We start from the raw sequence: 14,421 nt of genomic DNA on the forward strand, positions 1-14,421 counted from the left end.
TTCTATACACCAACAATGAAGCAACAGAAAGAGAAATCAATGACTTGATCCCAGTTACTACTGCACTAAAAACCACAAGACACCTAGGAATAAACCTAACCAAAGAGGTAAAAGATCTGTGCACTGAAAACTATAGAACTGTTATGAAATTAAGGAAGACACAAAGAAATGGGAAAGCACTTCCTTCTCATGGATTGGAAGAATAACCATTCTTAAAATGTCTATAATGCCCAAAGCAATCTACATATTAAGTGCAATCTCTATCAAAATAACACCAACATTTTTAATAGAGCTAGAATAAGGAATTCTAAAATTTATATGGAATGAAAAAAGACCCCAAATAACCTAAGTAACATTGAGGAATAAAACCAAAGCTGGTGGCATCACAATTCTGGACTTCAAGCTGTATTACAAAGCTGTAATCATCAAGACAGTATGATACAGACACATTGATCAATGGAACAGAATAGAAAGCCCAGAAATTGACTCTCAATTCTGGTCAGTTAATCTTCAACAAAACAGGAAAGAATATCCAGTGAGAGAAAGACAGTATCTTCAACAAATGTTGTTGAGAAAACTGGACAGCCATATGCAGAACAGTGAAACTGGATGACTTTCTTACACCATACACAAAAATAAATTCAAAATGGATGAAAGATTTATATGTAAGGCAGGAACCCATCAAAGGCTTAAGGAGAACACAGGCAGCAACCTCTTTGATCTTGACTGCAGCAACTTCTTGGTAGACACATCTCAGGAGGCAAGGGAAACAAAAACAAAAATAAATGATTGGGACTTCCTCAGGAGGAAAAGCTTTTACACAATAAGAGAAACGGTCAAAAAGAAAAAAGAAAAAAAAAGGCAGCAAACAGAAGGGGAGAAGATATTTAGAAATGGCATATCAAATGAAGGACTAGTATCCAAAATCTATAAAGAACTTATCAAACTGAACATCCCAAAATAAAAAATCCAGTCAAGAAAATGGCAGAAGACATGAACAGACATTCTCCAAAGAATACATATAAATGGCTAACAGATGCATGAAAAAAATGTTCGACAACACTTATAATCAGGAAATACAAATCAAAACCACTGTGGGATACCACCTCACACCAGTCAGAATGGCTAAAATTAGCAACTTAGGAAACAACAGATGTGGGTAAGGATGTAGAGAAAGGAAACCCTCCTGCATTGTTGGTGGGAATGCAACTTGTGCAGCCACTCTGGGAAACAATATGGAGGTTCCTCAAGAAGTTAAAAATAGAGCTACCCTACAACCGAGCAATTTCACTACTAGGCATTTATCCAAGGAATACAAAAGTAGTGATTCAAAGGGGCAGGTGCACCCCAATGTTTATAGCAATACTATCCATAGTAGCCAAAATATGGAAAGAGTGCAGGTGTCCATCGACTGATGAATAGCTATGTTACTCAGGCAGAAAAAAGAAATCTTGCCATTTGCAATTATGTGGATGGAATTAGAATGTATTATGCTCAGTGAAATGTCAGAGAGATACAAATACCAAATGATTTCACTCATGTGGAATTTAAGAAACAAAACAGATGAATATTAGAGAAGGGAAGGAAAATAAAATAAGATAAAAACAGAGAGGGAGACAATAAGAGACTTAACTACAGAGAACAAACTGACGATTTGATGAGGGGAGGCAGGTGGGGGAAGGGGTAATTGGGTGGTGGGCTTTAAGGAGGGCATGTGATGTAATGGGTCTTGAGGTAATGTAACTGAGGAATCACAAAATTCTACTCCTGAAATTAATTAATAATACACTGTATGTTAACTAACTTGAAGTTAAATAAAACCAAAAAAAATTACAATCAGCCATTTGAAACCTAAATTATCAATTTGAGAAACTAGATGATCTAAAACAAATCCTTTTCTTCCTTCCCTAAATTTCAGCAAATTAATTAATTTTAGAAAATGCATCTACCTATCAGAATATTTTGGATTGTGCATGTTATTTTTGGCCAACTGTTCAAATGTTACATTTTAATTAGTTTCCAATTGTGGTCATGTCAGATATTTTCTTGAAACGATGAGGTCAAGAGAAAGAAGTATAATTGGATCATGAAACTGCATACTTTTCTGTATAAAAGGTAAAGGCTAAGAAAAGAGTTCATTATGCTACAAGAAAGAAAGTAACCTTTGGATACAAAACTACCATTTTTAATGATTAAGGACAGAATTTACTGTTAGAAATATATTCGTAATAGTGACTTCATTTTAATTAGGAACTTCATCCATACCTCAGCAAGCACTACGAACTCATTAGGATATGTTAAGTTACAGTATGACATGGCAGGTGATGAAAAATGTAAGGGAAAATTAAAAAATAAATTGAGCTTAGGGTATTAGAATACGTAAGTGATGTTCAATTGACAGTGAATTTGACACACACAGTTCCTTTAGAAGAGGCAAAAGAAGAGAATATGAAATATCTCTCCTAGGAATGATTGCATTAAAACCTTGAATATTTTAATTACATGTTTCAAAACAGAAACATTTGACTAGAAGTTAATGGGAAGTGAGAATTAGGATTCAAATATAGCCCCAAAATAACTCATTAAAAAAATTACATTCCTGTTATTAAAGTTAAGATAAAAATTGTACTATTAAAATTGCACTTGACTGTCAAATATTGTGGGAGTCTATTCTCTGTTCATTTTGTTGGCATTAATAGAAGTTGCATGAGTTCAAGGAGGATATAATTCAAGAGAAGAACAAAATAACAGACAGTAGTTTTGAGCAAGGAGCTCTTTAAGACTATATACCAAGTCACATATGAATGGTCAAGTCTACTTTAAGATTCAGTGAGTTAAGAATTGATTGTTGAACAAGAAGTCACTAATATAATTCATGCTTTCAATTTTACTTATGTAAACAATATTTATTTCATTTAGGATTATTCTTATTTTAAATAAGGGAATAAACTTTAGTATCTTGTATTTTTTGTTTATTCAATGTTTACTTTCTTTGCAAAGCTGATCGGGGCATGAGAAATCAGGACTAATGCTGGAGTCAATTGTAGAATTCTATCTAGCATCCATTTATCCAGGACTAATGCACTTAAAGGATCCAGGACATATGAGTAGTTTTAAATCAAGTAGACTGTTGAGAACATGGTAAGGTGATTATTAAGAACAGAGGTAGGGCACCCAGTTGGTGTTCAGTAGGTGTTGTGCCAGACTGATCGAATGCATCATTTGATGATGATTGATATATCATGGAATAAGAAAGCAATTGAATCTATCTTCTCATAAAACCTTTTAGTGCAACTTTTTTTTTTCCCCTTGGATTTTTAAGCTCTCCCATTTTTTCCATTTTAGTTATTTTAATATCTCCAGTGTTGAAAATAGCCTTCCCATGATGCCCCTGGACTTACATTACAAAATTATGATTCTAGTAGTTGCTCTGAGTCACTGACAGGTGCTAGGTGTCACAACATCCAATTTGGTAGTCTTTTTAAAAGCATGTGAAAGCATGTGAAGACATTTTCTAGGAGCCTAGAAGAGAGTCACCATGAGCATAAAATACTTAACATCTATAGAATTGTAAAAATCAGGAAATTTTGCAGGTTATCAGATGTGAGAGATTGAAGAAGATCAAACTTGGTGGGAAAGTTGTGCTAAAATTCTCCCAAGATTTAAACTATGCAGGAGAAGTTTTATGCTCAGTGACCTTGTTAACAATAGTAATAATAATAAAATAACTATTTATTGAAAACATATGTGCTAGGTACTACAGTAAGCCCTAACCTCATGCATTCTTCACAATAATACAATCTCTATGCATTATTTTAATCATTTCATAACTGAAGAAATTACAGATTGAAGAGGTTTAATGACTTGTCCAAATTGGAGGGGAGGAAAAATAAAAAACTACTTAAAAGGCAGAAGCATGATAGGACTGCAATACAAGGACCAAGCTTTAAGGATTCCCTACACTGCTAAAATGATTTCCACTTTTAAAACATCAAAACATGGCAAGTATTGCTGTATAATATTAGAAATATGTTGAAAAACAAATTTTCCCAAGGGTTTATTACTTCAGAGGTGCTCCCAAGCCTTTTCTTTCAGCTTTTGCCATTAAGTTCATTATAGTTAGCTCAAAAGGTACTTCCTTCCCTGTTCTTCTTTTAGGCTAAAGGTTATATATTTCTTTACATTTAACAGAAGCCTTCCCTTTCCTTCCCCACCCAATACTTTGTTTTCTGTCTTTTGATCTTATTGTGTGTTTTCATTGCTGGATAATGGAAGGACCAGGAAAGAAAAACCAATGCAGCTCAGGGTTTCTAAATCATTGTCAATCAACATCTTCAATGGCTAGTCACAGTTTCTTTTCCCTTTTTATTTATGGACACTGATTTCCTGCAGACTTTAAGAGAAAAATCCCATCCACCTAGGTTTAAAAGCAGAGTTCAGCTCTTCAGAAAACCTATGCTGTTTGAAATCATAATCACCGAGAAGAACTCTGTGAATGCACTTGTAAGTGGGCTTCTGAGTGCACTTTGTTTAGTACTACCTATTAAGTTTAATATCTGCAAGACTTCTGTAATACAATTGGCTTTAAGAGTTTAGAAGCCTGACTCAGGCAAAGGCTGCATATTTCCAAGAACCATGTTATTTTGTGCAGTTACTGCACATACCATAAAATAGGTATACCATTTACAATTAGGTTCATTTTAGATAGACGTTTAAAACAGTAGTTTTTTCATCAGAAATATTTTTTTAGCATCATTCATTGAACTGAGGGGGAAGTGCAGATAGGAGTGAGTTAAACTTTTAGCTATTTTCCCCTAAATTCTTGTCTCCTTGATCTATTATATTATTAACATTTGTAAGGATGACTCTGAGTTTATTGTACTTCTACATATAGCATTCCAAAGCAAGTTGAGGTATGTTTCTCAATATGAATAAGCATGTCTGTGGACTTTGCAGCTGGGAAGTTGAACATGCAAACCAAGAAGCTTATGAGTATGAGGATGTTCTAGAATATTCTGTGAAAACAAACCACTGGACTTGCCATTGCTAATTAAAGTTTTCACCAGAAGAGATCCTTCAATGTCTCTAGATTTAGAGGTTCTCTCTTTTTAGCAGCACCCTGGAAATAGCACCTTTTCTTTTCTATTTTAAATATTCCAGTAGCTCTTGAAGTGCTTAACTGGGTGCCTTGAAGATAATGTCCTGAATTTATAGTACCTTTCAAGTGTAAGTACTTTACAAATGCTGTGGAAGTCTCACTCACCAAAGACGATGCTATCTCACTCAAGCTGCTGGAGATTTAAATAGGCAGGAAGCCACTGGAAATTGACCTGGGAGGCCAAGGATGTGATCTTATTTCTACTGAAAAATGCCCTGGGAGTACCATCGAGGTCAAGAGGTCAAGCATTTTAGCTTTATATTCCTTTTCCAAGGTACCTTTGGCTCTCTAGGGCCCTCCTGGGGCAAGGGTCTTTGTTCACACAAAGGCAAGGATTTTACTAATTGAATCACTAACACTACTCCTCTCCAGGGATTTTATCATAGTACCTGATCAGAGTTTAGACCTCTTTTATCTATGAAATCTGACCCCATCAAAGTACAAGGAAACTTTGCTTCAGGCAGAATTTGTAAAACAGCAGGGATTATATACCTTTCTCCAATCTCTTATCAAATGCCACTTTTTTTTCTTTTTCAAGGGAATTTCTTGATTTTCTCCATAAATATGATGTGAAATTTTGAATGTGAATGAGTTTACTTTCAAATGTCTGTTTTCTATTTCTATTATACATAAATTTTATTTTTTTAATTATACATAACATTTAATTCATAAAATTCCTTGAAAAGTTCAAATTATACATAGAACACAAAACTACATAACGGTCCTTAATTTAAACTTGTCTCTCAAACTTTCATATTATGTTCTCTCTACTTTAAGTATTCTTTATATGGATGCATATTCAAAATTATTTTTCTAGGTACAACAAAATCCTAGAAAAGATATACTTCTGAATTTATAGTAACAGGTTTCCTTTCATAATTTTTCAACTGAAAAATAATAAACTAAAAGGTGAAATCTTTGGTCATATGAAAAACTTTTTTTTTTTCAGCTCTGATGATGCCTTCAATAAAGTCAACTTAAATTACCGCACAGAGAATGGGCTGTCTCTACTACATCTATGCTGCGTTTGTGGAGGTGAGTGCTTAAAACTCAGTATTTTACAAACTAGTTATATGTAGCTATGGTCAGTGATTTGAGCTGCTTAAGAGTCTACAAGAGAATTCTATTCATGCTTAATTTTCTCTTTTGCTTTGTCCCTAAAACCCTGATAAACTTCAGTTGAAGCAGTAACTACCAGGCAGATGTTCCAATGGATTTAGCTCTGAATTTAAGTTTCATTTTGTTTCTACACTGAATCAAGTCACTTAATTTGCTTGAAAACTAAAAAAAAAAAAAAAAAAAAAAAAAAAAGAATTCAGTATTCGGTGTGCCAGTCAGGGATTAGGTTAAATTCAGAAGCACTTAAAGCATTCCCTAAAATACAATCATGCAATTGCTTTACAATCTGCAGTAAAATATGTGTAAGGTAAGATAAATGCCAAAGATAAAATCTCAAAGTGCAGATTGATCAACGTGAAGATTTAGAGTTTAATTGGACTTGTATTTTGTTGGTTTTGTTCATTGATGTATCCCAAGCACTGGCATATAGTAGATACTTAATAAATTTATTAATGAATGATTAATATTTACTTTGTTAATACAAACTAGTATTCACTAAACTCAGGTTTTAAATAAAAAACACCAATGCAGAAATATCAACTCTAATCATATTTTTTAAGCATTCCTCCCAGAACTAAACAGACTCTACTTAACAGATCTTCCTCCCAAATTTAAACATGCATTTCCAACCTCGATTCCTTCTTCCAGATTTCTCTGATCTAAAGAAACTCTCCTGCTAATAATGTTTTGAGGAATCCAGTGCAACTAGATTTTTATCTAAGATTTTTCACTGTTTATTGAAATGAATTTTCATGTTTTTATGTTTCAAAACCAACCAATAATGAGAGTACTACAGAAAAAGTGTAACAGAATGATTTAAATAAACACCACTGATACAAGGTTCTATGCATGTAATAGAAGTGTACAGTACTAAGGATGGCTATCAATTAATAGAAAACTTTACAAATGGCCTGCAGAACAGCAGTCTGACATTTTTTTAAAGATTTCTTTTATTTATTTATTTATTTAAGAGAAAGAGAGAGAGAGAGAGAGAGCAAGAGCCCCAGCGTGTTTGTCCAGGGGGGAGGGAAATAAACAGACTCTGTGCTAAGCATAGAGCCCAAGGCATGGCGATCCCAAGATCCTGAGATTATGACCTGAGCCAAAACCAAGAGTCAGACACTCACCACTCAACTGCCTGAGCCACCTGAGCCACCCAGGTGCCACAAGTCTGACATTTTCATACCTTGGTGTGAATTTATCATTAAGTCAAAGAGAGATTTGAAAGTCAATTTGTCTACTCCCACAACAATTTAACCTTTTTTCACTTTTCTCTTTAAGGCAACAAGTCACATATTAGAACCCTTATGTTAAAAGGGCTTCGCCCATCTCGACTAACAAGAAATGGATTTACAGCCTTGCACTTGGCAGTTTACAAGGTACAGTATTTTTCTTCCCATAATACTGTATTACAACTTAAGATGATGTGTATCTTCAGACTGCTGCTGCCCTTCCTCCCCTTCACCCTCCTCCTCTTTTTCTTCTTCTTCTCCTCCTCCTCCCTCTTCCTCCTATTCTTTTTTTTCCTCTTCTCCTTCTTGTTCTTCTCCTTCTTGTTCTTCTTCTCTTCTTCCTCCTTCTCCTCCTCCACCTCCTTCTTTTTCTTCTCCTTCTTCTTTCTTCTTTCTTCTCCTCCTACCTCCTCCTCCTCCTCCCTTCTCCTCCTCCTCCTCCTGCTTCTTCTTCTCCTTCTTCTTTCTTCTTTCTTCTCCTCCTACCTCCTCCTCCTCCTCCTCCTCCTCCTCCTCCCTTCTCCTCCTCCTCCTCCTGCTGCTGCTGCTTCTTCTTCTTCTTCTTCTTCCTGTGTGTGATGGGGAGTTGGCAAATTGGTAATCATGAAAAACATTCAGAGTGACTAGAGCATTATATTACTAGGTGAAGCTCTTTCTCTATATTGACCTGGTATCATCTATATACCAGGTACATACTCTGTAATACTTTCCATGTTTAACTCATTTAAGTCTCACAAGAAACTGTAAGTGAATACCATTATTATCTCTGAGATTACATGGTTAGTTAATGGGTTAGCCAGGATTTGGGACCTGGCCTTCTGGTCCCTTTGCCAGAGCTTCTCACCAAGAGACCAAGTTGCCTCCGTGCAATAGAGGATGAGGTTGTCTTTGAGAATGAAAGAAGCACATTGAAGCTACATTTATTTTTCTGCACATTTACCTTAATTAAAAATATCTCTAGAGGCACCTGGGTGGCTCATTTAGTTAAGCATCTAACTCTTGATTTTGGCTCAGGTCACGAGCTCAGGATCTTGAGATCGAGCCCTGCATGGGGCTCTGCACTGGGTGTGGGGTCTGCTTAAGATTCTCTCTCTCCTTCTCCCTCTGCCCTCCCTCCACCACTCCTCACATGCGCACTCATGCAACATTCTGTCTCTCAAATAAATATATAAAATCTTTTTAAAAAATACCTCTAGACTTCCCTTTACTTTCCTTCTTTTATTTTTCCTACTTTTTCTTCAGCTTATTTCCTTGCATCAGTCCCTGTTTCACAGCTAATCTCAGTACTTGATCTGAATGTAAATATAAAAGTGGATTGGAAAGACTGGGATATTCAGTATTGGGATAGATCCTGGAAATTGTCATAAATATAAATGTATAGAATATATAAAATAAATATAAACTGTTTCTTCTCTAATCATAATACTTTAATATATAATTTTACTTACTCTATATTATGAGTTAAGTATTATACTAGGTTTTATAAACATTATTTCTTTAACTATTAATATAACTCAGTGATATGTATAATAGCATTTTTTTAAAGAAAAGGAAACCGAAGGTTAAAGTTACATATCTAGTAAAGGTCAGAATAGTGATTGGGATCAAGTGCAGTTGGCTCAGACTCTCAGACTCTCATTATATTGCATATTTTGTTCTTTCTTAATTTTATATGAATCTGTGACAGGATTTTATTTTTATTTCAGTTTTTGTATGTGCAGGAGTTGGGAGGGGGGCAGCTGTTGCTCATATCAGGAACACTTTTCACTAGCTTCCCTCCCCAATCCTTTAGAGTTTATCGTGGTGAGGGGAAAGAAGCCATATTCTCCCATGATTCAGATTCACATATTCCTGTGATTCATAGTGCAGATGCTCTAATATTCATCCTTTTTTGAGCCCAGCCAATGCCTAGTCATTTTTTTCCTGTGAGAAAGCATCAGTTATGTGCTAACTTGTTTTTAATACCTCCTAATCATCCTGTGAAACGAATTGAGGCTGAATTCAGGATATGGTAAGCAGAGTCTGATCTGGCTTTTCTGCTGACTAGCAGGAGATGAAGGTAGAAAAGCTCCAAAGAAGCAACTTAAGGCAGTATATGAAACCATGAATTCTGAATCTGACTGGGGGGTTCCTTTCTATATTAGTTTGTTTTCCTAATAATATGACACAACCATAGAAATGCATTTTGAATAATTTAGTGCTACAATCTTTACAGAATTTCTTCTACTTCTGCTTATCAAAACTGAATTTCCATATTTAGAATTGCATTTGCTCTATTTCTTCTGTTTTCATATATTATATGGAAGGATATATGGACTAGATATTTTTTAGCAAGTTTAAACAAATTTAGAGTCTTAGGACATAAGGTAGGCAAAGATTTTGAAAAGGCTATAATAAAGTGCATGATTATTCTACTTATTCCTTAATAAAGGCAAAAACAAATTAAATTTACAATTTCCTTTAAAACACATTCATACTACCATTCATTTTACCATTGATTCTACCATTCATACTACCACTGCATTAAATCTAGTTCTAATTATCCATTCCCTAACCTGCCTAAGAAAAAGAAAATCCATTTACATCATCACAATACAATGTTCAAAATCAGAAAATTTAATATTGATGCAATACTATAATCTATAGTCCAGATTCAAATTTGATTAGTTATCTTATTAGTGTCATTTATAAAAAGTTGTTTATATTTTTCTTATTTAGAATTGATTCATTCATTCATTTTTAGTTTTTTAGTTTTTTTGTCTCAGAATCTCTTTTATCTGAAAGAAATTTCCTTGCCTTTATTTCCTTTCCTTTCCTTTCCTACCTTGATTTTAATATTTTGGTTCACACAGAACAGTTAGTTACTTATGTATATTTATTTGGAGTTTTATAAATATTTCAAGTGAACTTTATTTTTACCACTCACAAAATGCATAATCTGATTTTCACATCTTTTTATTGATCACATCAGCAGCTCACTTAATCATATACCCTGGCATGCTGGATCCAACTCAGAGCTGGGTAATTTTTACCAGTAGGGCAACTCTGCTTTCATTAATAATAATGGAACAGGTGTTTTGTTTTTTAATTCCATGTGGCTGGTTAGCACTCATCTTACTTGTTTTGTTTTTTTGTTTTTGTTTTTGTTTAGTTTTTTTTTTGAATAGGGGCTAGATTTATTGAGGTATAATTTATGTACAATAAAATTCACAATTTTAAGTGGGCAATTTGATGACTTTTAAAAATGTATATAGTCATGTACTGTCATCACAGTCATGATATAGGACTTTTTATCATATAAAAAATTTCCTTCATACCCTCTCTGTAGTCGATTTCTTCCTTTATCCCCCGACCTCTGGAAAACATACATGTTTTCAATCAGTATAATTTTTCCCTTTCTAGAATTTACCTAAATACAGTTCATTCAGTATGTTATCTTTTATAATGGTTTCTGTCACTTAGCATAATACTATTGTTGTATGTTCAGTAATTCATTTATTTTCTGGTGGATCTATATTCCTTTCAATGTATATAGTACAATTTGTTCAGCAATTTACTTGTTATGGACAGATGACTTTTTTCAATATTTTGACTGTTATAAAGCTGCTATTAATATTCATGTGCAGATCTTTTTTGAGTGTTTGTCTTTATTTCTCTTGGGAAATGTGTAGGAATGTAATTGGTGGATCACATCAGAAGTGCATGTTTATTTTATAAGAAATGCCAAGTTACCGAGTTGGTTCTATCATCTTCCATTTCCATTAGCAATGTGTTTGTTTCTAATGATTATGTTATACAGTCTTGCCAACACTTGTCAATATTTTTTATTTTAACCTTTCTATTGGATATATATTGATATTTTGCTTAATTTGCATTTCTGTGGTGGCTAACGAAATTGAATAGATTTTTATTTGCTTATTAATCACTTTTTTTTTTTGCTGTAGTGTCTTTTCAAATCTTTATCCCATTTTTAAATTTGGTTTGTTGTTTTCCTGAATTATAAGAAAAGATGTGTTTTATATATTTGGGTATGGGTCCTTTGTTGGATATACATTTTGCAAAATTTTCCCATCTGTGGCTTGCCTTTTCATTTTCTTATAGCAAAACTTATATGCCTTATTTCTTAACTGATAAGTGATTACATTATAGATCTTCAATAAACACATGCACTATCTATTAATATCAGACTATCTCACTTTAAACACAACCATCCATAGTATGATTCCACTTTATCTTCACTCTTTATACTATTGTTGTCTTATACATTATATCTATATATGTTATAAATTCCAATATATTGTTAGAATTTTTGTGATAAATACTTCATATCCTTTAGAGAAAATATATTTAATTTTTAGCACTTTGGTTATAATAAATCTATGTATGATTTTCTCTGTACAGTGCTTTTTAGAGTCCATTGAGCTTCATAAGTCTATAAGTTTATGCTTTCATCAATTTCAGAAATTTTGATTATTATTTTTTCAAATATGTATGTTGGAATGTTTGGTAATCTTCCACACTCTGTTCGTTTTCTTCTATATTTTTTCTCTCTGTTTTTAAATTTTGATTATTTCTAATTACTTGAATTCAAGTTCAAAAATGATTCCTCTGCGATCTCCCATCTGATGATAATCTACTAAGAGTTATTCATTTCAGATACCTTATTTTTCAGGTCTAGGATTTCCCTTGATGTTAAAATATAATTTCAATTTCTTTTCTATGTTTACCCATCTGTTCCTTTGCTTTTCCATATTTTACTTTAAATTCTTGAATCTATCATTAATGACTGTTTTAAATCCCTTATCTGTTGTCTCTAATATCTGGATTACCCCATTGTTTATTTCTACTGAATGTTTTTTCTCTTGACTGTATATTACATTTTCCAGTTTTTTCACATATTTTTAAATTTTTTATTGGGATGTTAGACATTATGTGTTATTTGTTACAATAAATCATCATGTTATCTTCCTTTAAAGATGTTGAGTTTTGTTTTGTTTTTGGAAGGCAGTTACATTTCACCTAGTCAATTTTGATTTGATTTTTTGTGAGGTTGGGTCTATTTGAGTTTCAGACTTAGCCTAAAAGCATACCTCCTACTCTAGGATGTGGTCCTTACTCCTGAATATGGTTCTTACTCCAAAGGTGTGGATTTTTTATATTTTACCTGATTGCCCAAGTCACTTAGTAAAGTCTCCATTATGGTTTCTGGAACTCCAAAATTTCCCATTACTCCATGATCTCTTCCATAATTACCATATACTTTCCAGCCATAAATCAGTGATCTTATCTACTAGAGAGTGTCTCTGTTTCTGCACAGTTCAACTCGAAAATCCATAGTGAATCTCTGTGCAGATGTCTATAGTTCTCTCTTTGTGTAGCTGCTTCTTCTGCTACAGTTACCCTGTTAACAAATTGCAGTCATTTTATAATCCCAGAAACTTAATCTCAATTGTTAACTCATTATGATTGCCTTTTCACTTTCTCTTCTGTGACAGAGAAATATCTCAGGCAGAAAGTGAGAGCACTCATGGAATATTATGGAGGCTTACCTTATGTCTTTCCCTTCTTCCAAAGATCACAGTCTTTTATTCATATTCTTCAGTGGCTTATAAGAGTTGTGTCATGTATTTTGTTCCATCTTATGTATTTTACTCGTCAGTGGGGGAAATCTGTACATGTTATTTAGTCTTGCCCCCATCTATTTTTAGATTACTTCCAAAATGATGTGCATAAGGCACAAATCTGTAATGTCAATGTTCTGTTTAAAAATTACTGTTGTTATTCCTTACCTGCAAAATAAAATTCAGTCTGCTAAATAAGATATTCAAAATCCCTTAATTCACAATTTTGCTGGAATCACTTTTCAGACTTTCTTATGGTCACTGCTCTTTCAACTCTAATGGTTTTCAAATTTAATATGCATAAGAATTATATGGTAACTACATGTTTAAAATTGATATTTCTCTCCACATCTCACTTCAATCAAATTTTGTACATACAGAATATGCTGGGAACCTAAATTTTTAACAAACAACCTAGGCAATTTTGATGTAAGCAGTTTTTTGATGTAAACTAAGTGATAAGGATCATTGTTCAAGTCTTGGAACTCAAATTGTGGTAAGAAGACCAGAAGCTCCTGCCTCAAATGAGAAGTTTTTAGAAATGCAGAACCTCATTCCCTATCCTACCCCTAACCAACGAGAATGAGTTTTTGTTTTTTGTTCTTAATCCCAGCTGACAGTTTTACATACTAAAGTTTGTAAAGTACTGTTCTAGATTACTTCATTCTTTAGGACAAGCATTTTTCATACCCCAGTGTTTTTATTCTTATTATTTCTTCTGCTTATATATATTTTGATTTCTTTATTTCTTAAGATATTATTACATATTTGAAACCAAGATAAATTGAGCTCCCTCAAGGATTCTTGAACTCCCAAGCAGGTTTTATTGTACTCTCTTTGGGATTTCAATTACAAATTCACATTGTTTTATATTACAGCACTTACAGTTATTTATTTGGGTACTTCATATGTTTTATGAACTTGTAACATTGGGAGTAAGTCTTTTTCTTTAATTACTCAGTGTATAAAGACATATAAAAGATCCTTGATAAATAGTCTTGAGAAATTGATGAGTATCCAAGCATTAGCACAAATAATACTTGATATTGACATAATATACCTTAATAAAGACTATCATCTTAGAAGCTAGACTATTTATTTCCATATCTCAGTTCTGAGACTTACTAGCTATGCATCTTTAAACAAATTACTCTCTCCCTCAGTCTCTGAAATGGAGGAAATAGAATAGCATATTTTATTGAGTGGTTTATAGTTTTAAAAAGGACAAACCATTTACAGTACTTAGTGAAATACCTAGCTTATAGCATGTACTTCGTTAAAAGTTAATTAT

The 14,421-nt window shown here is 33.4% G+C and overlaps 1 protein-coding gene across 1 annotated transcript in view; it reads left to right on the forward strand.

The window, feature by feature from the left end:
• Positions 1–14,421, forward strand: part of LOC122900093 (serine/threonine-protein kinase TNNI3K) — a 349,591-nt gene that overhangs the window by 44,938 nt on the left and 290,232 nt on the right. Inside the window, exons 5-6 of the mRNA XM_044238472.1 lie at positions 6,108–6,193; positions 7,559–7,656. Coding sequence (XP_044094407.1) covers positions 6,108–6,193; positions 7,559–7,656 — 184 coding nt within the window. The remainder of the gene's footprint in view (positions 1–6,107; positions 6,194–7,558; positions 7,657–14,421) is intronic.

Source organism: Neovison vison, chromosome 2 (assembly GCF_020171115.1).
Source record: "Neovison vison isolate M4711 chromosome 2, ASM_NN_V1, whole genome shotgun sequence".
Lineage (NCBI taxonomy): Eukaryota > Metazoa > Chordata > Mammalia > Carnivora > Mustelidae > Neogale > Neogale vison.